General features: G+C 41.7%; 1 protein-coding gene across 5 annotated transcripts; it reads left to right on the top strand.

The window, feature by feature from the left end:
- Positions 1 to 145: 145 nt before the first annotated feature.
- Positions 146 to 26,480, top strand: LOC143215977 (uncharacterized). 5 transcript variants are annotated; one of them, XR_013010492.1, is made up of 3 exons: positions 146 to 4,297; positions 4,774 to 5,355; positions 5,742 to 7,429. XR_013010492.1 is itself a non-coding variant. In XM_076438638.1 (2 exons), exon 2 carries the CDS (start codon positions 7,472 to 7,474, stop codon positions 7,856 to 7,858), a length of 387 nt encoding a protein of 128 aa, XP_076294753.1. In that variant the 5' UTR covers positions 146 to 4,297; positions 7,457 to 7,471; the 3' UTR covers positions 7,859 to 10,583. The 5 variants fall into 5 exon arrangements, 2 of the variants coding, with proteins under 2 accessions (XP_076294753.1, XP_076294754.1); XR_013010494.1 differs by lacking the exons at positions 4,774 to 5,355; positions 5,742 to 7,429 and adding an exon at positions 25,568 to 26,480; XR_013010493.1 differs by lacking the exon at positions 4,774 to 5,355.
- Positions 26,481 to 26,832: the final 352 nt, after the last annotated feature.

Raw genomic sequence — 26,832 nt, 5'->3', positions numbered from 1 at the left:
ACAATCGATAAAGATTGATGGAAGCTGGCTGCCGAGACCTGTTGCACTGGTAGCTAAGCGGAAAAGCACACACTCGATCGAAATAGGAGCCCGGACCGGGTCAAGTTCACTTCGGATGTTATCGTGCGGCCGTGATAAGGGTAGTCTCTGTTCACGGGTACCCTAATCGCACTCTGTATACCACGATAGACCGGGAACACGCGTTTCGCGACGAACGTCCCGCGACTAACTGCCGACAGACGCCGGACGAAGTCTTTGAATACGGGCCACTCGAGGGTCGAGAGCTCCGAGAGAGAGAAAGAGAGAGAGGAGAAAGAAAGAGAACGGTGGGGCGATGGCGAGGGAGGGAACGATTGGTCGACTTACGTGGCCCTAACTCGGAGAGGGAGATACCCACGGGACCCCATGGACATTGGGAACAGATGGGAAAACATCGGGGAATATACAGGGTGGGTCGTTCAGACCCGGCAGCTGCGAATCGGGTTTCCCTACACTTGCCGCGGATACAGTCCGGTGCAAAAGTGTAGCAGACAAGTGGAGGTTTATGGTGGAGGGATATTCGTCTCTCGAGTCTCGGACGTGTTATGGTTATGCGAGGTTGCTTCGGTCGGCACCTACGTAGCACGTGTGTGGCAGCTGTGATTTTTTGTGTGGAGAAAAGTAAATTGAATGTATATAAAAATATGCAAAGATCATATAAACCTTAGTAGAGTGTAATTTTAAGCTATTGAAGCTCAAAATGCACCTCTTAACTTGCTTAACTGATTAAAAATCGTGACCTTCACTTTTTTCTTCACAATTGTTTAAAAACTTGTCGATACATTTTATGGTGAATTGGTGCTTCTGATACCTCATTAAAAAATGCCACTTCTGTTGTATACAACACAGTATAAAATTATTAGACTGCGGATCTTTATGCATTTATAGAAAAATTGAGTGGATGAAATTCAAATTTGTGTGTTGAAATTTAAAAAATTGAAGACGTCAATATATGATCTCTCCTCTATTAAAATCGTTAAGGGAAGAAATAACGTTCAATTTAGTCTCTATTTATTGCAATCGCTGCAGGGAATTTTTATTTTGTATAATAATCCGCAGTCTGAAAATTGTATTATTTAATGAAATTCAATGGGAAAATTGATGCTTCTAATACCTTATTAAAAAATGAAAATCAATGGGAAAATTGATGCTTCTAATACCTTATTAAAAAATGTCGTACCTGTTGTATACAACCCAGTATAAAATTATATTATTTAATGAAAATCAATGTGGGACAATTGATGCTTCTAATACCTCATTAAAAAATGTCGTACCTGTTGTATACAACCCAGTATAAAATTATATTATTTAATGAAAATCAATGAGAAAATTGATGCTTCTAATACCTCATTAAAAAATGTCGTACCTGTTGTATACAACCCAGTATAAAATTATATTATTTAATGAAAATCAATGGGACAATTGATGCTTCTAATACCTCATTAAAAAATGTCGTGCCTTTTGTATACAACCTAGTATAAAATTATATTATTTAATGAAAATCAAGCATTCACAAGCCGGGAAAATAGTTTTCACCACTTTCGCACGCAGTAACGAGCTCGCGACGCTGAACTGCGACATTCCAATTGCAGAAAACGATTTCAGGACCGTTGTCTTCGATCAGGTTGGTTTTGTTTTTGAAATTTCTATTACGCAGCTGCTCAATGGCGGCGAGTGAACGACCGGGCGTTAATAAAGCCTGAACGACAGGGGGAAAATATAAGACGCGGCCGATTGGATGTACGCCGTTGACTTCTGATTAATTATTCCCGATAACACGATACCGTTCGTGGATGTGATAATTAAATGCGAATAATTAATAATCCGCGCGGATCGCACGGGCCGATGGGATTCACTTCGCGCGGCCACCGGTTGAAATTGCGCCAGTTGCAAAATGAAGACCACGCGAGCACAGTTAGAAGGAAATAGTAACGGGTATTCGGCTAAGAGGAATCTGCAAAATGACTTTTATCTATCGTTCACCGTGATGCATTATTTATCGCGTTCCGGGTATTGTCGATTAAGTAAACCAACGTATAATGGCGCAACAGCATCCTAATAAATTGTTGCTAATGGCGGCCGCAAAAACTTGCAATTAACCATCCACACACGCGCCTTTCTCCGAGGATTTTTTGTTTTCGGGCGCAATCTAAAAGCAATTTGCTTTTTCCCCGGGCATTTAAAACGGAGTGTAGAATAACGAATGTGAAATCATTGTTGCTGGAATGACATCCTGCTTTGTTGTCGCCTATTTTTTATCAAGAGTAAATTGCAGAGTGAATGCTTCTCATAGTTTTATCGGCGATTGTGACGTAAGCTCTATTCTCCAGTCAATACTTTCGCGATTAATTATATAAGTCATTTTATATAAAGGGAGATAAATCCTGGAATATTTTTAGTGGATTTAGTGATTTGATTAATGTTTTGGGAGAACTGACGATGAATTTGCGAGAGGAAATCGTCAGGGGGGTCGTGTTGAAACGTCCTGTACAAAATGACGATGAATCGTCGTCGAAGCGAGGTCTCAGCCAGATGTTTCGCGTTCGCGTAGCGAAATTTAATTGAACATCCTGTTTCAAAGCAGATCGGCAGATTGCGGGCGGTGTGCGACTTATAATCCGACGGAATAATGCCTATTCTTGATAGCGAGCGCGCGCTTATGTAAAATGTAACGTTCTCGGAGCTCGTTCCGAAATATATCACGCTCGCCTGCACGAACCACGAAAACGCGAGTTCTGATGTCTAGCTTCGGTTATCGAGATTGCCAGCATCGAGGTCGGGACACGACAACTGTCGATCGACAAGCCAGACGAAACTATTATACGTTGCCGCAGAAATAATAGCAGTTACTGTTCCTAAATCTTCAATATATTTGATCTGTTAAAAATAAGGAAAATGCCTCGGAAGATGGTGAAACAAATAGCTCGCTAAGAAAGAGGTAAACAGATTTCGATCTTAATAATCGAAAAAATGGGAAACTATTTCTCCGATCCACGAAACTTTCTTCAAACAAGAAACGCGAGCGGTGCACGCGAATTTACAATTATTTAGTTAGTGGTCGTTTCGTAAGCGATCGTAGCGGTGTAACGCGGCTCGACGACCGAGTATAAATTTTTAATATTTGCAGGCCGAGGTGCTGTTTCCTGCTTCGAAAGTATCATAAAAACGGAGATAGGTGAGTTTTATAGTGCGATCCGTGATATGGCGAGACTGGTGGACGAGCGCATGGTGCAAAAGCGTTCCAGGAATGGTCTATTCACAGGAAAAACACCACTAAATAACCCGATGGCCTATGGAGGCAATCTTTTCGGCCCTTGAATACCCTGACAAAATTTTATACGAATTTTTCAATCATTTCAATGTGGCAGAAAAACTATGCCAATAAAAATTAGTAACGAATTTGCTAATCAAATCAATCAATTATGTACGAATTTTCCAAAAATGTTTAACCCTTATATTGTTTACATTATTAGATATGTTGGTATCTAATCAATTATTAAACATTTAACTATTGTATGAGGTATTATATCAATTTCGAATCCACCAAATTCAAAAAAAGCATTCAGAATGAAGATATTGTAGGTCGGAATAAATGTTTAATTTTCCAGTTAAAATGGCTCCAAGTGCAAAGGGTTAATAGATTGAAAATAATACATAACAGTAGCATTAAATTCGTCTAATGTTTCTGCTGTTTTAGTTATACTAATGAGTAGACTGCGGATTTTATGCATTTATAATAAAAATGGATGCGCACAATTCAAAGCAGTCGTCGTATTAAAAAGATCATCAGGACATCAGTGCATTAGTTCCAGTTCGATAAGATAGTTAAGAGTATAAAAAATTTTATTTGGCTCCTTGTCTTGCAATCAATGCAAACATTTTCAGTTTGCATAAAGATCCGAAGTCTACTAATGAGTATTGGTAAACTAACTGACAGGAACAACAACTTCGCAACTGATTTGTTGTAACCCTGTACTTCGTTAGTGAATGGAAAAAAAAGGATGCGCCGAAGGCAATTGAATGTATTTATGTGGCAATGGAATGTTTGTTTCGAAGAAACCAGTGATGGAACACCGCAACAACCGAATAATTCATTCTCGTGACCACGAAGAGTATTACGGCATTGTCGAGATACCGTCTGGCCGCTTGGCAAAGGTGCTTCAGCAAAATTTGGGTCGATGTCGATCGCGAGAGCAAAGAAAATTAAGGCCAACGGCGCCGGTCAACAGCTGTCGGTTAACACCGAATCGGATGAAACGTGAGTAATACTTTTCTACTTAATATTGCGGTCCCGGAGAGAGGCATGTTAGCAAACGGTACTGGCCAACATCTGACTTAACATCTGGCCGGGCTCCTGATTAAGCGGAGTCTTTTGTTTGATTGTTTTGCATCGCTTCTTGAACTGCTATAGTTATTAAGCGGGTAATTAAGTCCTCAAATCAAACTGACTCCAGCAGAATTCAGCTGAACAAAAATTGAGCAACACTCTGACAATAGTCAATAGTGTTTGGATAAAGAAATTTACCGAATCAATTTCCACGTGAGCAACTTCGTCATTTCAACAACTGTAAAATGAAAAATATAAAACCGGTCATTTGACCGGCAATGGTAGGTTTCTTGTTGAAATAGCTCCGACTGGAAGGGATTAATTTAAGTCTGTGTTAGGCCTCGCAGTGGTAAAATTGATCCATCTCCGAGATAGAAATAATGAACACGTACATACATCGAATTCAGGACTAACGAGGCCATCCAGCAAAACTACACTTAGCTGCGACGCTGCGGAGATGTGTCACGGAGATCTTGAACTGAATAAAACGAAATTACCATTGTAGCCACCTTAGACCGATTAGATTTAATTCGCCTGCATAGGACGCTTACCTCTCCGCCGGAGCTGCGTCAATTAAGTCTAAGTCAGATCAGTTAAGCGTGAGTTAAGTCTGTCGAGCGCATATATGTATAATCCGACCAAATGACTGCCCGGCAGCCTTGTCTAAATCGCAATGCACGGTTCTAGATTCGCTCAGGCCGAGTGACCACAATGAATTCTCAATTAGGCTCACTTTAGTGCCGGGACTGCGAGGTTCCGTCTGCATCTTTTTATCAGCGCGCGTTTGACGTCTGACGTGTAATCGCCAGCGCGAATCTTTCGGTTGTGCTCCGGTTTTCGCAATGGCGAGGATCGAACGAAAGCGAAACGACTACGATGAAAGGCAGGCTGACGAAATCGGGACGATGCTGCCGCGATCTGTCATTGCTTCGAAGGGGATTTCATTGATACGTTTTAACCTTCACTCTGCGCACATATGTATTCTGATGGTAATCCTATACTGTACAGTTCCGACGATTTTTTGTAAAATATTTTCCATGTACACTACTGCGCAAAAGAAAGAAACACCCAGTATAATTATAAGCAGACTGCGGATCTTTATGCGAAATAAAAATTTTCTTCGTCAATTACAAAACGCAGAAACCATATAAAAATTTTTTTCTATCTTTAACATCGTTAATAATTTGGTAATAAACAGTGTTGGACAATAAATATATGTATTTAAATAAATAATTATTTAAATAACAAGTTATTTATTATTTGAGCAAGTCTAAATGAATTATTTAAAATAATAAAGTTAATTCTCATTTACAAATACAATTTCAATTATTATTTTAGTTGACAAATAATAAATTAAATTGTATTTTTTTTATAGGCAGCTGGGCCCTTCGGACGGGCCCGGCCACTGGCGGTATACCTGAAAAGGATGCTATAGCAGACAAAAAACGCGCACGTGTTCATTGTATGTATATACAAAATACAAGAAATTAAGAGAAAACCAAAAACTATTTATTTGATTTCCACCTCAATCCAAATAATAATCTTTTATTTGCAAATAAGAAATAATAATTTATTGAAATAAAAAGTTTAGTTATTATTTGCAATTAAAATCACACGTTTATTTATTATTTAAAATAAAATTTGCCCATCACTGGTAATAACATACTGGTTCTTAAATTGTTCTGATGTGTTTACTGTTTTAAATTACATCCACCCACTTCCGTCATAAATGCATAAAATCCGCAGTCCAATTATAAGATATAATGACAAACAATATCTTCATGTGGAAATTGTATTGTACAATGATTGATTTATTGAGATATTCTCAGAACTATTTTAACAGCGGATCTTTTACGCTTTTCTATTAAATACGGCCGGGTGCTTCTTTCCTTCGCGGAGTAGTGTACGTTTTTATTAGTCTGGGGTGTGGTTACACACCCTTATACGCAGAGTGAAGGTTAATAAGGGATTAAGGAATTGTAAATTAGTTTTAAGCGAGAGGATTAACTCGTCTAAAGAAATTGACGTCGCCACAAGGTAAGTTCGAACGAAAAATTCCTCGGGCAATTATCCGGATAAGGCGTGCGCACGCAGTTTTCCGTGTCGTTGTTGCAAAACTGCCGGGGGATAGGAAAATTGCGATAACCCGTGGTTGCACGGAACCGTCAGCACCGGAAATTACCAAGCATTTCATGGAGTCGTTGGAGCCGGCCGGGTAACTTTCGTTTCGAGGGTTATGTCACCGATGGGGATGCCCGAGGAATCGCGATCCTCGTATGCTATCTGCGACGATGAATTGCCCGCCATCGAGGCCCACCTTCCGCCATACACGAGCCACGGGGAAGATGATAATGCATACCCCGACGAATATATTATTTTCGCAACGATTTCTCTTGCCGCGGCTGGACTGATAAATGGTACTTCCTGGATGATCCGCGTAACGGCGAATCCGCCTAGAAGAAATAAAGTCTTTTCGCCTCCGTATCGTCCTCAGCCTCTTCGCTATTCTTCATAAATCTTTATGCTTCTCCCCATCTGACTTGGTTCGGGAAATTTATTTATCCGACGTTGCATCCTGCCCCCGGGGAATTTTATTCGACCGAATCGTTTCAATTGTCGGTTCTAGAAACAGACTCCTCTGTAATAAGGATTTAATGCATTCATGATATGCTTCTCCCTCGTTCTAAACACAGAGGGCATCATCGACGATGTGTTACACATATACTCAAGGTAATTTAATTACCGAGCGTACTGCGTTAATTACGAAACTCTCCCGACTCTCCTCGCGGCAATCAGAAAAAGTGAAACACTGCTATTGCTAGGCCAGAAAGCATGCGCGCGTTTAATTAATGAGACGTATCCCGGGGGAGCAAGTTAACGCTTCCATAAAACGGAAACAACCGTAACAAACAGACGCCCGTCGTTTTGGTAGAAATTCTAAGCTCTCTCTCGACGCCAGCTTGAAAAGTTTTCTTTCGAACAGGATATTTAAGGCCATTTGATTTCCATTGTGCAACATATTATTACCGCGTTTTGAACAAAATACATTGAAGTCCAGCAAATAGGCCATCAAGGATTCCTCTGTTGTAGGCCCCTCTATAAATAATGACTCGAAAAGGGGACGACGATGCTCCGATCATTCTCAAGTGCTGTTATCTAACGCCGCCGCGAAGCTTCGTTCTGCCAATCGAGCTAACCAGTCATCTTTTCACGCTCGACCCCCATGTCGGAATCATTAGATCGGTTGCGGAGGAATCCGCAAGGACCGTTTTGTCACGAACATCGCCATCCAACATGGCGGAGTATCATATCTCATCACGTTCCGACCTGCCCCTTCTAACAGGACGATTAAACGTTTACTGCGGACTTGATGCGATTATGGTCAATCCCAAGGTATCATTCGGAGATCCTTACAATGGAGATCCTTGTATCCTGGAAGATCTGATCCGGCCTGATTCCCACACAGAGGATCACGAGGACCTTGCAAATTGATTTGCAATAACGTTACGAAAAATAGGGTAATCTTTAGTCCTTGTAATTTAATTTAGTTGAATTGATTTTGTAATATTAGGTTGGCAACTAAGTTCGCGACCTCCATATTTTGTCAAACAAAGTAACTTATATATATTTTTTAAGCATGAGTATTTTTTATATCAAATTAATCGCAAGATTCAGAGCTTTCCAATGATATACAGTTCGAAAGGAATGGTCACTGAATGAGGTTATAATGATTAGACTGCGGATCTTTATGCAAAATAAAAATTTCTCAGTTGAATTGCAACAAACTGGAGTGAAATAGAAATGTATTTTCTTCCCTATTATATTTAGTATTATATATATAGTATGTTTAAATTTTTCAAATATTTTTGCTATTTTAAATTACACCTACTCATTTTTGTCATAAATGCGTAAAATCCGCAGTTTAATAATGATACAATCAAAGAATTACGAAACAAAAGGTCACGAATTTAGTTGCCAACCTAATAATATTAAAAAAAACTTTGGGGTAATCTGTACAATTTAATCCTTTAGTTTATGTGTATATTATAAAAACTACGAGAATGTGCTGAATTAACTTTTTTCAGATTTTTATTCTACGTCCCCAGAATAAATCTACTGAACGATTCCCTACGAGTTGGTTGTTTCCTATTGGTCGGTTTTATATGATTGAAAATGGGACGTGGATTAGACTCGGTATCTTCTGCATCTCGAGATGGATCTCAATTCAGACGCAATTACGTACACCGCGCCAAATAACAGCGGAAGTTCAATTGCTTTAGATCACGCGATTCTGAAATCCTAGATAATGCGACAGAAAAATGAGAGCGGACAACGTAATAAGCGAAAGTTCCGACTGTAGGTGAAAATCGCGATCGAGAACTTTAAATGTGGAATTTCGTGGTTTCGCACCCGTGAAAATCTAGCTCGGCTTCTTTGTACATGTATTTGATCGGAGGATAAAAAGCCTCGGACAGTGCAAGGTAAATGTTTCCGTGCCGTGTTTGCGTTCTAGTTTCTTGCGGTTCTAATGATCTTGTAGTTCGCACTCGAACACAAATTTTCATTCTCTGTAACACGAACTTGTTGGCGCGAATGTGAAACGAGATGTGCAATAGTCAAATTCAAGTTTAAACTGTCCAATTCACGTTCGAATGCAAATTGTAGCAGTCACATTCAGATTCAAATTGAAATACAAATTTCGACAGTCACATTCAACTTGAAATTCAAACTCGGATTCCGATAGTCACGCATAAATTGCATCACTAAAATCCAACGCAATCGAAGACGTCCACCTTCCGCACTTAATGCATGAACAAACAATACTTTTAGCGACCGACTTTTTTACGAAACGACATCACAAAACGATTAATATATCCCGTGATCCTCTCAGAACAAATATTGTCTGAATCGTTTTTGTCATATGGAAGCTGCGTTCAAACTCCAAGGCTTTCATTTTTAATTTCGAGGAGCAGTGCGAGCCACTGCTATCTCGAATCTTTTTGCAGTTCGAAACGATTTGGAAACGCACGTTGCGAAAACAGCACGGTAATTGTTATCCTCTGCTGTGATCGAGAGCCAAATGTGAAAACAAGATTTTTGCCTCGCGATAGAACGTCCTCCGAGCATTTTCTTGACACAATCATTTTTCAACAATTCTCCACTACTGCCCGTGCTAGTTTCTTTATTATTTTTATTCGATTCCGCGGGGAAACGGCTTGACAAATGGAACAATGGCGATGTCACATGTTAGTTAACGAACCCGCGCAATGGCAAGGTAAAACCGATCGAGGTCTGCCGGATCGGTGCACTCGGATCTCAATTGAGGTCTGCCGGAATCAAGTAGGTTAATGAAAACCGTCCGCACAGTTTGCTTCCTGAACCGTAAATTTTTGCAAACTTTCCATCGATAGCAGACTTTCTTTGGGCGTTCCCGGACGATTCATGCAAAAATAATTAATTAGGAATTTTCACGAAACATGGGACACTATTTAAAACACTGTAGGACCTTTGTAAGTAACTTCGGAGACTTGTCCGCCATTTTGAAAGCCTGCACTTGCCGGCGGCCATTTTGGTAACTTGAAGAAACAGACGTTTAAGTTTTATGAATATTTTACTGGTCTTGTTCAAGTATTTCCATTAGGTATGGGAATAAATTTCCGCCCTTTTTGTTGAACAAAAGCGTATAAACTATAAATCATACCCGTAGCGTGTAAACATTTATTGAATTCATGTGACAGTTCTTCAAGTGTTTAACGTGGATTTTCATCAAGTAATGCTGCCAAATCTGTATCCTCGAATTTTTTGGCGCACCATCGCGATCTTTGTCCCTTACGTCGAAATCATCGTTTTTAAACCGCCGAAAACATTGTTTATAACTTGTATCTGATGGAGCATCGTCCCCGTATATATCCACGAGCAAACGATGCGATTCCGCGGCACCTTTCTTTAAAATAAAATAATGCAACATAACTTCCCGCAAATGCTGCTTACGTGGAACAAATGTCGACGTTTTTGACACGAAAAATTGACTGCTGGGCTGTTCTTTACTTAACCGGACTCAGAATTGTGCCTTTCTCCTATATATTATGATGTATTTGGTATGCGATCCCGTAGATTTGTACCTGGGGCGACGGCAGATCGAAGTTTCGATCCTGTAGGATCAATGGTTTAGGAGTTATGCTTGCTTAAAATTGAGCAACCTGCAGTGTTTTTGACAGGTAAGGGCGCAGCCATATTGGTTTGTAATGACGGTCGCGAGAGCTGCTTACCAACTAATTAACCAACTAATTAATTATTCTGCTCGGTAAGCGGCGCGCGACCGTCATTACAAACCAATATGGCTGCGCCCTCACCTGTCAAAAACACTGCAGATTGCTCAACTTTAAACAAGCATAGCTCCTGAACCATTGATCCTACAGGATGGAAACTTCGATCTGCAGCCGCCCCGGGTACAAATCTACTGGATTACATACCAAATACATAATAATTTATAGCAGAAAGGCACAAATTTCGAGTCCGTTAAAGTAAAGTTTACCCGATTGCTGTTCACGCTCCAAACAATTGCCGCTAACTGCGTTTCGAAGCTTAGGCACACACCTTTCAAAAACATGTACTACGTTCCAACAAATACGTGACGTCAAGAGGACGGAAACTTATTCCCATACCCAATTCAGTTGAAATAATTGTCTAACTGTCTTACTATGCAAAATACAAGAAACCGTTTAGTCCGCACGTGAATAAGTGGGTTAACGACTCGTAGCCGACATAAAAATTCGCTGTCTATTAATTTGAATGCTCGATTGTATTAGCAACGTAAAAAAATACAGTCCTAAGAACGTCCGCAGAGTCTGCTAACCAGATGACTCCGCGGGTGATGCATCATTGCAGATGTTCGAAGACGTTCAGGCCTCGGCGACGCAGCATATGGCGTCCGTGCACACTCGCGAATTCATTATCGCGGCAAATAGAAACTGTTATCCTGTAGGCCATCAACCACACTCGATATCATCTTAATTGACTATGTATCTTGGATTTATTCGTTTTATGTAATTGACCTGACCTCCGGGTTTCATACCGATTTGTAATTAAAATCGGCCGCGCCGCGCGAGGCCTACATTTCAAACTAGTTACCATTTTAAATCGGCGGAAAAACTAGGCGTCCGATCCCACTCGACCATAACTATACAATTAATTCTGTGCTCGAAACAATTTATGTATCAGTCAAAGTCGACGGGTAAACGAGGCTCATTCATCGCGGAAAAAATAGTTTCGTAATCATCTGCCTCGGCGATTGGGGTTCTTAAACCGAACGCCACGGCTTATCGGAGTTACATCTCACGTAGGTGCTATCTTCTTCGTAACTAGAGACATTCGTACAGTCAAGGGACATTGGAATCTATACAACAATGAGATGTAAAAATTCTTATATTTCTTTAAGCAGAATTTTTGTCCGCGCTGGCCTGCTGCTGTTGCATTCCGCGAATGGCGGGATCGCTTAGTTATGTATAAGTCGCTTGGAAAACGAAAGTAAGAGGAACGTCTTGTATCAGTAGCGCATCGTGTGATCGGAGGCCCTAGGTCCTGTTAATAGGATTTTCAATAATATAATTGTGCTGTACCAACAGAAAGCATAGAAATTTTCTTTTATATTACAATCTTAAATGAAAGGTTAATGAAGGCTATTGAAGGTTCCATTAAAAAGTGTTTAGCCATGTACCATAGATTCTTCAAAATTATGCAATAATCACCGGTCGGCAATGTGTTAACCTGAGGTTTCAACTTCTTCGCGAGATCCCGCGAGAAAAACGAATTAATTGTACAGGGTGTACAAAAAGTAGTGGTCATCCGTCTTAGGGGTGAAACAGTTGTACAAATGTCCTAGGTTTTGCAAATGTCCACCGATCCAGAGGTGTATGTCCATTATTTTTTCAGTATCATATCAATTTGATGTCGAGGAACAGATCAAGCCGTGGGAGTAAGGGACCAGTGTAGAAATTCGATAAGTAATGATCAGAACGATTTGGGATTTCGCATGGCGCGATCTAATATTTCGCAAAGAAGCAGAGGGGTGGTTTTCCGTGTCCCGAAGTCGAAAAAGGAAACATATCACAGTGGGACGTCCCCTCAGGCAGAGCTGTCCGGACGGTGTCGGTCCTCGGGGGGCTAATTTCGCCAGCGCCTTTCGCAGAAGCGTGAACGTTTCGCGTAGACACCGGTCTGCGAAGACGTATGGTCGCTTAACGATCTCGAACAGCTTCTCTGTTGCCTCATATATATTCTTCGGGGTCGTTGCACAAGCCTTCTCTCCTGCCGCGGTTCAGCTGGTCTCTCGTCCCATCGCTCGCTTCCTCCACATTCGTCTTTCTCCCTCCGACCGCGATCCAGGATCCGTGAACCGTGATGCGTTTCGATCAGGACTTCAAACCTAAAGAACTGCTGAAACTGTTCCACATATTGCGAAAAAGATACGTGTAAGACTTCAAGCCTGTACTCATCGAGAGCTGCGAGAAGGTTCGAGATTCTTGCCTTAGACGATTTTTACTTTGCACGAAGATCCGCAGTCTAATAAAAGTACAGTTTCTATCATCATCCGCTGTTAGGCAACTTGCGATCTCGGCAAGAGATGGCTCGCCAAGAAGTGTGACGCGACATGGGATCAGATAAAACAACATATAACTTTCTTGTTTATAATTATTTCTTCATAAAACTTTCACTGAAACATCCGTGACACTTTACCGCTCGAATTGACACCAAACACGATACCATTCGAGGCACGCGTGCCTGTTTTATCCACGATAGAATGGAGCCTCTGCTATCCGAACCGACGATATTCGCATTCGTTGCTGGAATTTGTGACTCATTTGTGAAGTAAGTAACTCTATTACAACAGTTGCTTGGAATAACATTCTTCGGGGACCGAAATCGACGTTGGAACAGTTTGCAAGTCCTGGTTTCGATTCAGCTGGTAGCGTCCGTAGTATGCACGTGTGCGCCGGATCGCGCTAGTCGATTAGAAATTGGTTCACTTTCGTTTCCGAGCCGAGCCTGTAGCCGGCATGGCTCGTCTGTTGTCCGATGCGATCCGATTCAGAGCGTGCAACGTTCTCGAGACGAGACTTTCCCGGCCACGGCGACGACGGGATCGCCGTTTTCGGTAAACCGGGGAGCTCGTTGTTCTATCGATCCGATGAGAAGAGGGGAGACTCTTGCTATTCTTGCTTCTTGCGCGAACGAGCCGCGTTTTATCGATGCCGGATCGACCGTCGAAAGAAGTGATCCAGTTTTTGCCGGCCACTTCAAAGCATGAACACCAGGATCCAGGGCTGGACAAACGCGTTCTGCGTCGTTATCGAGGCGCGTCTCTTTGGGGATGGCCATGATCGCTGGCACGCCGGCGATACTCGCTTTTCGACTTTTTTCGACGTCGAGGAAACCTTAACAGGCTACCAGACTGCCAGATTATCGGAACGTCAAGAATAGACCGCGCGGTTCCGTTTTTCAGCGCGGATCTCGATCGTGCAGGATCTCTACGGTGATCATACGTCCCCTTTTAAACACTTCACCTATACCGGAAGCCTGGTAATTTTTAATGTTTCAGTTGTATGTAAGTTTTCAGGTTTTTAATCGCATCTGAACTTTAGATTGAAGATTGATTTTTAATAAAGTGTTAATTCGTAGATTAAAGAAGAAAATCCTAAATTGTTGGATTTTTAGTAAAGTGTCAACTTGTAGATTGAAGAAGAAAATCCTTAATTGTTGGATATTTAATAAAATCGGAACTTGTAGATTGAAGAAGAAAATTCCAGTTGGATGTTTAATCAGTAATGACTTCACTCATCAGTGTTATTGGCAGAGCCATAATTAAAATTCTGTTAGCATCCCCTCTAAAATGGAGCACATAGCACGCACTCGATCAACTAAGCAACGCTCGATTGTTGATTCCCGATCTCTCGAGTGTATTTAGATGTTCCGACACCTTTGCGTCTCTCGAGACAACAGAGCGGCCCTAACAAGATAATTGCACCATCCTATATAAAAGCCGGTACCAAGCCGTTTAACATCGTTAAGCGAGTAAACACGTCGGTGATCCGAGAGAGGAGATCCTTGAAATGTTTCGCGCCCCGTGCGCGCTGAAAACGGCTAGTCGGGCCGCTAACGATAAATCAAATTGAACTTATCTCCCGAAAAATATGCCCGAATCATTTTTTAACCTAACAAGCCTCCTGGTGCATTGCGATGCATCGCGATCTTATCTTGAAAAATCGACGACGCCTCCGGAGGAACATAAAAGTTGCACGGCAAAAATAAACGTGGACGAAATGAACGGAGTAGAAAGCAGAAAATGTAGAAACGAGATACAACAATGACGTAACCAATAAAATAAATCTCTGGTGCGAAAGGTCATCAGATATTTTTCTGAAACAAAGCCGGTTCACTGTTTGTTCAGTAAAAAACTGTTTTAATGCGAGATAAATATTGACTGTATGACATGGAAAGTTTTTATTCTTCATTAAGGTCCTGCTAATGACCTCGACGTTAACCACAGAAAAAGAAGAAGAGGAAGACGAATTTACTCCCCACTATGATTTTATTGTGCAGACCTAATTGCAAAAGCTATTTTCATTAAACGGCTAACGGGCAGCCGGTTTTTCGCCGTCATAATTGAAACAGGTCTCTGATTATCCGGCGCATTAATTCGATCGTCAATACCGCTTAATCGTCCCGACTAAACAGCAATTAATGATCATAAACATAACAATGAATCATTCGGGCACAGGATCGCGGTCAGGTGAACTTCCGAACCAGACACCGTCGGACTCCATAAATTTCGAACATTGTTAACGAAGCGAGCAGTCTCACCTTGTATCTATCTAGCAGCGCCTCGTAATTCCCGATCGAACACGAAAGTTTTGTCGGCCGTTAGCGGGAGATACGGTTTCCCGTTCGCTTCTCTCGTCCATCTGGAGACCCTGCCGGGCACTAGGCTCACCTAATCGCTGGTCTTAAACGGTCTCTGTACGCTATCAATTCGCCATAGCAATAACTCTGGCTAGGGGCCGCGGCCGGTTCGCTACCGAACACCGTGAATCACGGCTCCCGGAGAGAGCAACTTCGTAATTCCGTATCCAACCTCGTGACTCGATCGTGACTTACTTATTATTTATACGGACGGCCTGCCCGAGATAATATGCAAATGCTGCGATGACGTCTGTGTCTGCTGTAACCGGGCGGGTTACGCCTCTTTAGCCGCCCGAGATCTACGGCAGATCCCGTGTGGATCCACGATTTACGCGAGCCATGGGAACCGGAAGAACTGCTGCTCAAACTCCGAGATCTCTCGGGAAATTCGGTAACTTTAGTTTGAATCGGTTTGAATCGTAATTTCGATATAGTAATGGTTATTTTAATATAGTAATTTAGTACTCCCTCTGTCCCATAATATAATAGCAGCCAGTGAATATTTAAACGGGAATTATTGGCGAATGAATTTTTTTCTATTATTGGCTTCAATCAAAATCAATATTTCACGACATCTGTCATTTCTCTCGACGCAGCTTGCAATTTTTAGGTTAACCTAGTTATTACGAATTATAACTATTTTCCTAATTTCATCCGCTGATCGAAATCAATTGTTTTATTTCAGTTGAATATCAACCGATTGTAAAAGTAAGATAAGAAAACACAAGTTACGCTAGAAGCAATGAAGAACGATGGTTCCAATAATTTTAAGTTCACGCATACATACATATAGGGAAGCAAAGCTCTTCTCAAATTATTGAGAAATCCAGTAATATTTTTAATTTATTGTTTAATGTAATCTAGTTTTTTTCATAATAAATGTTGCGTTCTATATTTATATTCTTTTGCTACTATTATTATGGGACAGAAGGAGGATTAATAATTTAATATAGTAGTACAATATATGTAGAACAGTAAAACAGACTAACAGTAACTTTAGTTTGAATCAGAGTCGCCAGACGAAGGAAAAAGGTCCCCTCTCTCTTTGCAAGTACCGTTAGTCGTGGGGAATATATGAAGATTATATGAAATATCGTATTTCAAATCATCTGCAGGTTGATCGTTCGAATACTTGCTTGATTGAATGTCAAGTTAGTCGTGTGTCACTTAGGCATGTACTTAAAAGTTTATACGATCCTCCATCTAAGTATGTAGAATGATACGTAGAAGATTAATGGTTGCGTTCATAATTTTGTACTTCGTCTTCCGAACACATAGAAGGAAAATCGCGTTACGACACCGTACATTTGTTGATAATGTGTTTTTTATTGCTACAGGGGACAGCGATAATTGAATTTATTTACGACCTGAGTCATAGTAGAATAAAAATTCTAGAGTGGGTCGTTCCGACCAGATCCGATAGTTCTGGTGATAATGCGTTTACAATGTGCTTCGGGGTCCTCCATATTGGAACCTGGTTGCAGCGGCCATATTGGATAAGGCCTTACTATTAAAGATACCGAGATTTACGATCAAGCTTAAGAGTAGAAAGTAAATAGCAGAATGCCAATAAACTCTTGAAACATTACAGATACATTACAAAGTCATTATAAAACAATATAGAATAACCTTACAGAATGAAAAATAGATTCCAGTTAGCTTTCGAATGGAAGGATCAAACGCGCCCCACCATTAACACTAAACCTACCGAGCCTTACAAGTAGCTGGTACGTGTTCCCTTATAAAAATGACAAGATTGATTTTATTTGGATTTCGTGCGGCTACTATTGTACATAATATGTGCTCCACTAAAGATATCTATACAATTATTTCTTATGAAATTATTTTGGCTGCTCTTTACTCTACCGGACTCAAAATTTGTGCCTTTCTCCTATAAATTATGATGTATTATATCAATAATCGTAAAGTAAAAAATCTGGAACCAGTCATTTCGACCGGTGATGTTTAGTGTTAATATTAAAAATCAGACCGCCCAATGTGATTGGCAACCAATTTGAAAATAATTGCTCAGAGATTTGCAGGTTGATTCTCAGTATTCCCTTCTGATTTCGTGAGCGATCCGCGCGAAAGTCTCATCCGCGTTTCTTCGAGGTTCCGTCACGCCTTCCGGTGCGCTCTAAGCGCTTAATCTGCCCGTTAGTGTCTCTAACAGCAATACCGGTAATTAGACACGAGCACGAGCGAGTCAGCAAACACACGGTGTATGTGCGTGACAAACGGCAACTTTTCTTTCTTCGAAGAATCTCGGGTAAAACGAACGTCCCGCCAGGTGACGGAGCCCGGCCGCTTTCTCGCCGAAAGATTTCAAACATGTCTGTCGTTTTCATTCGAAATAGGTATCTCGATCTCGCCGCCGACGCGGTGAAAAGCGAGAGAGATCCTCGGTGTCATTACAGATTTCGACATCGTTAGCCAGAACGTCGTGTCTTTCTCGATTTCAGGCATTATACTAGCAGCAGCGGGTCGAATTAAAACGACGGAGAGGGAGGACGCATTAAGCGTGTTCCCCGGAATGAACGTAGTCGATTAATTCTATAGAATTATCGTCGTCCGCGATTGACACAGCGGACAATGTGCCTCTGTTAGGCATTGATGATCCCGCGGATCGCAGCGGAACGAACGTTAGGGAAATCGATGACAGTTTCGTGGTACTCTTGCACCATATTCTTCGGTTGACCCATAAACGAGCCGACCGCCCCGGATGTTAAAGCTGAGGACGCAATTTCCAACTCTCTGGCAATCTGTTATACGTCCCTCTCAACTTTTACAATCTCATTTTTCTCATTCGCTTCGGAAAAGTAGTAAAAACATTGGAAGAACTTAATAATACCGTCGTCTTATTTCCAATTCGTCGAAACTATCGAGGAAAGAAATATACATATGTAATAAATTTCTATTTTTTGTAGTAATGCTGGGCATCAGAAGTGGCAAAAAATTTGCTACATCAGCTCGTTACTTCGGGAAAACCGTTCGTTTGATCAAATTGATAACAGCTAAGAAGTTGAGATATACGACGAGATGCAGGATTCCAATTTCCTCGATCGGCTCCTTCATCCGCGTCGATCGTTCCCCCGATTCTTTTTCTGGAACGAGCACGGCGTTTCGGTATTCCGACTAATCCGTGTAATTGAACCTGTCCGACGCGATGCCGCGTATTCAGCGAGTGTGAAGGAAAAACTGTTTAAGAAATAGAGTGTAATCGGTGTTCAGCGTGTTCACAGGTGCATCGAGGTAGCACACACGGTCACGGAATGGTAGATCTCCGCTGAACCTAGCCCACATTCCTGCGTCCGCGCAGAAAATAGGTTCGATCCCGGTTGGGTTCGTGCGCCGCGGCCGTTTTGTGTATCAGCTCGCGCAGAAAATTGCACCGCGTCGTCTGCAATTGTCTGCAATGTCTGCAAACGCTCGCAGTTGTCTGCAGTGTCTGCACGTGCGCTGATTGTTTTCCATTAACATTTGGTCGCGGTTCACTACTGCGCCGTTTCGTACCGCGTCCACGCACACGGTCACTATGCCTCGCCCCGGTAACTTTACGCTCGATATATCTGCGATATTACTTATCCCGCACGTGGCTATGCCCTCCTTATATGTCCGGCGTTGTTAGCGGATCCGGCACAATGAACCTCGCACTTTATCACGGCCTTTAGATACCGGCTATGAATCATGCGCAATTTGACAGCGCTCGGGGAATGGCAATTCTAATCGCTCGAGGCCGCGACTGAAGAACCCCATTTTAATCCCTCCGCGACGCGGCGGACCCATCTTCCTGCGTCATTGATGATGTATTACAACGCCGTGCTTTATTCATCAATTTTTTCCCCTCTGTCATTAATGATGGACAGGACTGTGCGCCTTCTTTATCAATTTTTTTTTAAACATGTTCGCAATGAAACAGGCGTGCATTTAATTCGATCGTCGGAACCCGAGGAATTAAATGACGAGCTCGACACTCTGGGTAAACGAAACTGAAAGCATAATTTATAATTAAACCGCGGATTTTCATGCGGAATGAAAATGGCAAGTACCATTGAAAGTCAGAACCGTCTCCAAAAATGTGCATCGAAGGGTTCTTCCTCGGTAATGGATCCCGCGCGAAAACACAGGCGAGGAACACGCGTTCGATCGCTGGCAATCATCGCGAACGCGAAGCTCCGAGAGCGAGTTCTCGTCGCTGCCAAGTTCAAGCAACAATTTTCTGCCCTCGAAGGTAGCGAGGCCGCAAACCTCAGGTTCTAAATTGCTCGCGCAGGCCGAGCGTGTTCTAGAATTTCAATTTCCAGGCGGCTTTCGCCAATCAGTCTTCTGTATAAGCCGTCGCGTCGCGGATTCTCAATCGGCGCGGCGTATACGCACCGTTATTATCGGATCATTTAGATGCCATTAGGCCCGCAGCACCTTCAGTCATGGAAGTCTTTGACCGGCAAGCAATTTTCCGCGAAGGTCATTACAACGCGCTTCCTCTAATGTACTTTTCAACGACTGCCGGTTGATCATAAGCTCGCTTCTTTTTCCTAAACTATCGATTTGCAGGGACTCGAGGAGTGTCGTTATTCCACAGGAAATACGCGAACGTTCCGCGGTTTGAACGAAATCAACGGCGAATGGCGTCATCAAACTGTAAACTGCTCGCCCAAGAGCAATTCTCGAACGATCACGCGATACCAGTCCACTTTCCACGAGATCATGCTACCGAGGCTAGCCCGAATCGCGGTTCTCGGACGTAGAACGACCTTGGCTCGATTCGTGCCCGCGTTACCTTCGGTTCGGAACACGTTTTCCTGTCTGGTCTCGCCTTAAGTACCCTCTGTCTTTCATAATGGCCGGGTTATTTGCCTCGCGCCTTCGCAATAGTCTGACTAACGCCGATCGATAACCGATGCCGGCGTTAGACAAGGTACGTGATCGTTCAGTACTGTCGGGGACCAATTAATTCTCTCTTACGACTTAATGCGCTTGCAACTAAACCGTAAGTGTTGCTAGGCTCAATATAGTTTGGAAAATCTAAGCTGGATTTCGACTGCTTTATTTTAAGTAATCATTTAATTTACACGATTTTGGACGTATGTGTCTAGGATTGTCGCATTAAATGATAAATTATTTTTATGAGGCAGTTAAACGTTTTAAATGCGTCCATAACGTAACTACAACCAGATTAAATGTTCCCGTGTGTCTAGGATTTCCACAGTCAATGCAATCTGTTATCAAATCAATTATTTTTTTATTGTAATTTAATGTTCATAAATGAGTCCCTAACGTAAGTATGAACAACAAGAATAAATGTTCGTGTGTGTCTATGATTTCCACATTCAATGCAACCTGGAAATTTGAATTGGGACATACCCTGGATAAATTATTTTTATATTGTAATTTAATGTTCATAAATGAGTCCCTAACGTAAGTATGAACAACAAGAATAAATGTTCGTGTGTGTCTATGATTTCCACATGCAATGCAACCTGGAAAATTGAATTTGGACATACCCTGGATCAATTATTTTTATGAAGTAATTAAATGTTCATAAGTGTGCTCATAGGTGCAACCAGATTGAAAGTAATTTGAAAAATTCAAACTGGATTTGCGTAGGATACGTCGCTGACATATGTATTGTTAAACAATGATCTGGATTAGCTCCGCCGTGATACCAGCCGCGCACTTCTGGATTGTATAGTCGCATGATTCCAGTGCTCAGATCAACGGAGATGAATTCTCATGCTCTATCGCTGATACGCGGGTAACACCCATGAAATATCGCGTTCGAAACGGAAGCATTGAACCGCTGCCTATGAGATTAAACGGTACTATATATAGCAAGTTGCGAAATCGTTCGGACGGCTGCGATCGAAAGATCCAGCCTCTTAAATATCGTGACGACCGTAGTACGAAAATATAAGCGTGGTAAAAATGATCTAGCACACCCGTAAACCAACACCGCGCAATTAATTATTTTTTAAGCACCTATTGGACATTCAAAAATATTCCACAAAATTCTTGGACCCTCCTCCACGTTTTTAGAATAGCATCCAATTAGTTTTATTGCTGTATGAATTTTCACAAATGTATGACTACAACCATAAAAATTGGATGGAAAGATTCCCACCGCCGCGACAAACAGAATTAATTAGCAGGAATAAATTAATTTCTTTTGAAAGTTAATATGGAATCTGTCAGATGAGAATTCCGATTTTTCAAACGATTTATGAAAGACATTTTGTAAGCTGGCTCGTTAATTATCTCTGCGTTATTCTGACAGATCGAGCGTCGCAATGATCGATAGAGCCATCTAACCACGCTATCTCCTGCTTATCTTGACTTTTTCTCGATCTCGTTGTTTTTCTCACGCGATCGGAGCGCTGCCACATCGAGACGGTGTCACGCTACACGGTCCGCAGAATTTGAAAATGTCCCCGAAAAAATCGCCACGACAGAAGGTTATCGTAACGCGTGCAACCGCATTGTAAACGATACTTTTTCTACTTTCTAGCTCATGTAACCGAGACTTCTCGTGACTTCTCGCGATACACACGAAGCACACTAGCATTCCGCCCTGTCTCCACGTATAGATGCTGGGGCAATGCCCTATCAAGGTTGTCAGTGTCTCGACGTTGTTGTCCGCCTGTATCGAAGAACTTCCTTAAAGCGGTGATTATTCTTATTTTTTTGCGCGTTCCTCGGTTAATCTGCCCGTGCACGCACCTGCGGTTATGCGAACGGTCACGGATTCTTGCGATTACTTGGAAAAAAAACGCTTTAAAATTAAATGGTTGTGTTTTACATCGCCCAATTCAAATGTGGAAAATTTGCAGTTCAAGCATTACATTTTCAAACATTTAACAAGTCGAGAATAACGGCATTCCTGAATTCCTGTAACATATGTTCACAGTTTTGTGTTACATGCAGAAACTCGGCAAGAAATGCATAAAATCCACAGTCTAGTAATCACCCGAAAGAATTGAATGCCTGTAGAAACGTTTTTCAAGCCTGGAATGATCCATTCGATGGAAAAGATCGCACGGATTCGTTTTCGACATGCGACTCGTTTCAATGTCGACTCAGGGCATCAGATCTTTGGCGTTCGCATACCGATCGAGGACAAATCGTGACGGGAATCGCAGCCTAATGACATTTGCCCGCTCGAACTCGCCGGTTCCCGGCTTTCGCGAGATGCAAAATATCTTCGATCGATCCCTCGATCCTTCCCTCCACCGAAATAATCGTTGTTAACCGGCTTCCGTACTTTCATCGCGTGTACCGGATGTACGTTGGCTTCTGGGACTTCCTGGATTCGATATTACATGATCGACGGATGGAAAGGAGATGGGTCAACGCCGGGAAGCCTGATTAACCTCGACGTATCGAATAATCTAGTCCACGATCAATTTTCAAATGAATTATCAGTTTTCTGTGTAACGATATATTACTCGGAATACATTACACACCATACAGTACTTACATTTTACTGTTTAATTGGCCGAACTTTGTACCAAGGAAGAGGCTTTCGTTCACTTCTCCGATAAGAAGCTAATTAGGTTGACAAGTTTATACCGGTAAGCGTAATTAATGATCCCTAATGCATGTCAGATTATGCCTGTTAACTTTCCTCGAAGCGACTATCAAAATGAACCAAATCTATTAAAGCTTATTAGAAAAAAAATCGAAAACAGCTTCAGATGAAGCGTTCGATAAGGCGAAGATCAACTTCAAGGCAAATTACACGTTTAACGACATTGCTACCGGTCTTCTACTTCATTTGCTCCGAACTGTTATGATTAGACTGCGGATTTTATGCATTTATGACAAAAAAGGGTATGTACAATTTATAGCAGTGAACGTGTCAAAAATATTTAAGGACACCAATTTATTACTTTCAACTTAATAGGATAATTAAAAGGAGAATACAATTTTTATTCTGCTCCTGTGTCCTGCTATCAATGAGAACATTTTTTATTTTGCATAAAGATCCGCAGTCTATTCGAATTGTGAAATGTTTATTCACGGTGATTCCAGAAAAATGCATCTTAGCTGCCGGAACACGTTTTCAGTCGCTGTGTTTGAGGACGTCGGTGCGTCTCATCTTCCAACCGGAGTTATCGGGTAGAAAGACGGAAAATAAAATGGCTCGTTGCTCCGGTTGTAAATCGGCTCTTATCCGACCGTTCTGCTATCTCGGTAGACAGGCCAGCAGCGTACGGTATAAATACCTCACGAGCAAAAGTCGAAGGAGCAAGAAGAAAGTCTAAAAATATTGTAACGGCGATGGCCGCCGTTGGAGATGGACAGTCAGGAAGCTGTCTGCCGACGCGCCGGCTTCTCGTGCATTTGCTTTCTCCGAGAGACCTTTTCTCTACGCGCGAAAGCGAGCACTGCCCTTAGAACTCCTCTTTTGCACTCTCGGTTTCGTTCCGCGAATCATCTTAACACCGGAAGCCGGTATTTTATTTTTATTTTCAATAATTTTATTTCTTTTATGCATTCTCAATCCACTGGGATCCGTTATAAGTACACAAGAACTGTGTATGCTCGTTTTAATATGATGGATGCGATTTCCAATAATTGTGTTTTATTTTCGTAACAAATGCATCATCACAATTTGTCCCCAGAAATGGAAGATATTAATGCCTCGATGAATGTCTTAATGGATATCTAATGGATGCTTCAAGAATATTTTCTGTAATTGTTAGAATCGTGTGTACCCTCAATCATTGGAAATGAACTTTCAAACTTGAGTCATAGTGGCATTTTGATAAATACTTTATTAAAGTAACGTCACGTCAAATGTGTGTGACACTGTATATGTATTTATCAAAATATCTACACTCATTAATCAATAAATTATGAATAAAATACGTATACAGATGTTCCGAAGGAGCATCTAAAGTTCCATGCACCTAATCGAGTCAGTACACACCGCGCAGCCAGAATGAGGCCCGACAATCAACGCTTGCGCAAACATTCGCTGGTATCGCGCACTATGGGAATTTAGGTGGCTAATTAACGACTCATCGCCAGCATAATGATCCCGCGGGGATTTCTAGGAAACATGTTTCACGACCATCAATACGTTCAAAGTCCCGACACACATTCCTCATCGTCTCTCCAATTTAAGAAATCCAATTATTTCGAACGAATCATGAAAAAAAATTCTCTCCGAGCTAATCGACCAGGTGTGCATCTCGTCGCCACGAACACCTTTAAACTCCTTAGAAGTCTACCGATTACGCGATTCGTCGCGAGATAATGGAGGAATACGCGATCTACTGCGTTCTCGGACCTTTCCGAGAGGTATGGAGAATCGGGTTAAGTAAAATCGAGATTCACCGGAGATTTTCTAGCAATGTCACGAGAAATCTGCGTGTCTAGGCTGCGTAGACGTGTGTTCGCGCGTGATGTGCCTGTCAAAGACTGCATCGCGTCCTAGACATCGTTCGTACACCGTTTCCGGTGGCCGCGCGGTTGCGAGACGATCCGCTCGCCTTCAGCCATCAGCACGCGACGCGAACCCTAATCGTTTCATTTCGGATCATCGTCTGTATCATCAATCGACACGAAACCCTTCCCCGCGAATCTCGCCATCTTATGAATTCGTTCGTAGGAGAATTATTCAACTGGCTGTAGGTCGTACTCACTGCGGACCTTACTGCGATCATTGAATTGCAGGTTTTATGCATTTATGGGAAAAACGAGTAGGCAAAAATTCTAATTCTATTAAATCACTGGAACATTATTTGCAACCCATTAAACTTATTAACACCAAACCTACCACTGCCGGTCAAATGACCGGTCTTATATTTCTCATTTTACAATGATTAAAATGAAGAAGTTGCTTATCTGGAGATTGATTCCCTATATCTTTTTATCCAAGACAATAAAAATTGCACAAAATCTAACTAAATAGAATTTTGTCTTTCTTGTAAACTAAAACAGTTTAGTGTTAAGTGACCGTTTCCAGATTTTATATTTTACAATTATATCGACTATTGAATTTATATTATTTGCAACGCATAGTAGCCATTTTCATTGCTTGGCAGGTTTAGTATTAAGAGAAGAAATCAATTTTTATGCAACTCCCGTTCCTTCTAGTCGGTATCAGACTATTTTTACTTTGTGTAAAATTAACCCTTCATGGCCGAGGCTTGTTTTAAAGTACCAAGAGCACTTTCTTCAGAGAATCAGCACCGTTCGAGCGAATCTTTCCCTGAAATTCCCAATTTTATATCATAGCGGGACACTCGACAGGCTCGGTGACCCTGGCCGGCAGTTCCGGCTGCAGCATGCATAATAAACGCGAACCCGAGGACTTAAAATTCATCCCCGGAGGGCATCCTGTAGGAAAATTTACGAAGTGGAGAGGTGGTCTGGTGGTGACAGCATCTACATACGACGCCACTTTCTCCCCGTGGCTGGGGTTTACAACGGCGAACAGGAGCGTGGAAGTGATAAATAAGAAACAGGGAAATACAGTGCGGACGACCCGACGAAAACATGGCCCCTCATGCGCTAGCATGAGCTACCAGCTACCAAACGACACCGGTCTAATGTCAGAAGTGCACACACGTTGTGTGTATACACGGCCGCCATTAATCATCCTGTATTTATCTCGCGTTCCGTTTGCGCACGCTGTTTCGTGCCGCGGGATTATCTCTGTTATATTATCGGTACCGCGCGCACGGCTCGGAATTGCGCTCCTGAAGTATAGTGCTCGCTGATCGACCTCCCGATTATGCTACCGGCCCTCTGGAATACTCGAGTCCAGCCGGAAGTGCCACGAAATTCCTTCGGATTCGAAAAATTCGCTTTTTCTCCCCATCTTTTTCTCCCACTCTCCATTCTGTTACGGAGCATGAGACATAATTCCTAACAAAGAAAAATTTTCTAGTCCCTTAAGGTGGTAGATTAGGTATAATCAATAAGGTAAGGTCGGGTTAGTTTCTCTAGCTTGTATTTATTAATGTATTATAAGTTAATTTGAACTATATATTTCAGCAAAAAGTACTTGTTTGTTTAAAAATGGATAACTGTAAGACTAAACAATAAATTTAATGCAATAAAAAGCATTTTATAGCTTGTTTATAATTCTGCTCTTGTCCCGTTGCACATGAAACAAGGTGTGAAAGCATTTTTAACTCTAACAAGTAAGTTACGCTCCTGCCCCATTTTCGTGGGAAAGTGCAGAGTAGTTGACATTTTGTACAATATCCTATGAAATGAAAATTTTCAAGAAAAATTAGTGTAATCCTACATAATATTAATTCACCAGTAATAACTGTGCAAAGCGTTTGATACCGACAGCGTTAAGTATTTACATACCAGACTGAAAATGCATATACATAAGTTTAAAATCCAACTTTACAAAAACTAGTCTGCGCTTACCCCTTAACTTAACCTTAATACAAACACGGGGTGTTTCAGTAGTCCAAAACGCTAGATAAAAGATCGATCTAGGGCGCTATCTTCCTCAAAAGTCCTATTTTTTCGTTTACGAGGCG

This window comes from Lasioglossum baleicum, chromosome 14 (genome assembly GCF_051020765.1).
Source record: "Lasioglossum baleicum chromosome 14, iyLasBale1, whole genome shotgun sequence".
Classification (NCBI taxonomy): Eukaryota; Metazoa; Arthropoda; class Insecta; order Hymenoptera; family Halictidae; genus Lasioglossum; species Lasioglossum baleicum.
The sequence above is the reverse complement of the archived record's forward strand: the minus strand, read 5'-3'. Positions and strand labels throughout refer to the sequence as shown.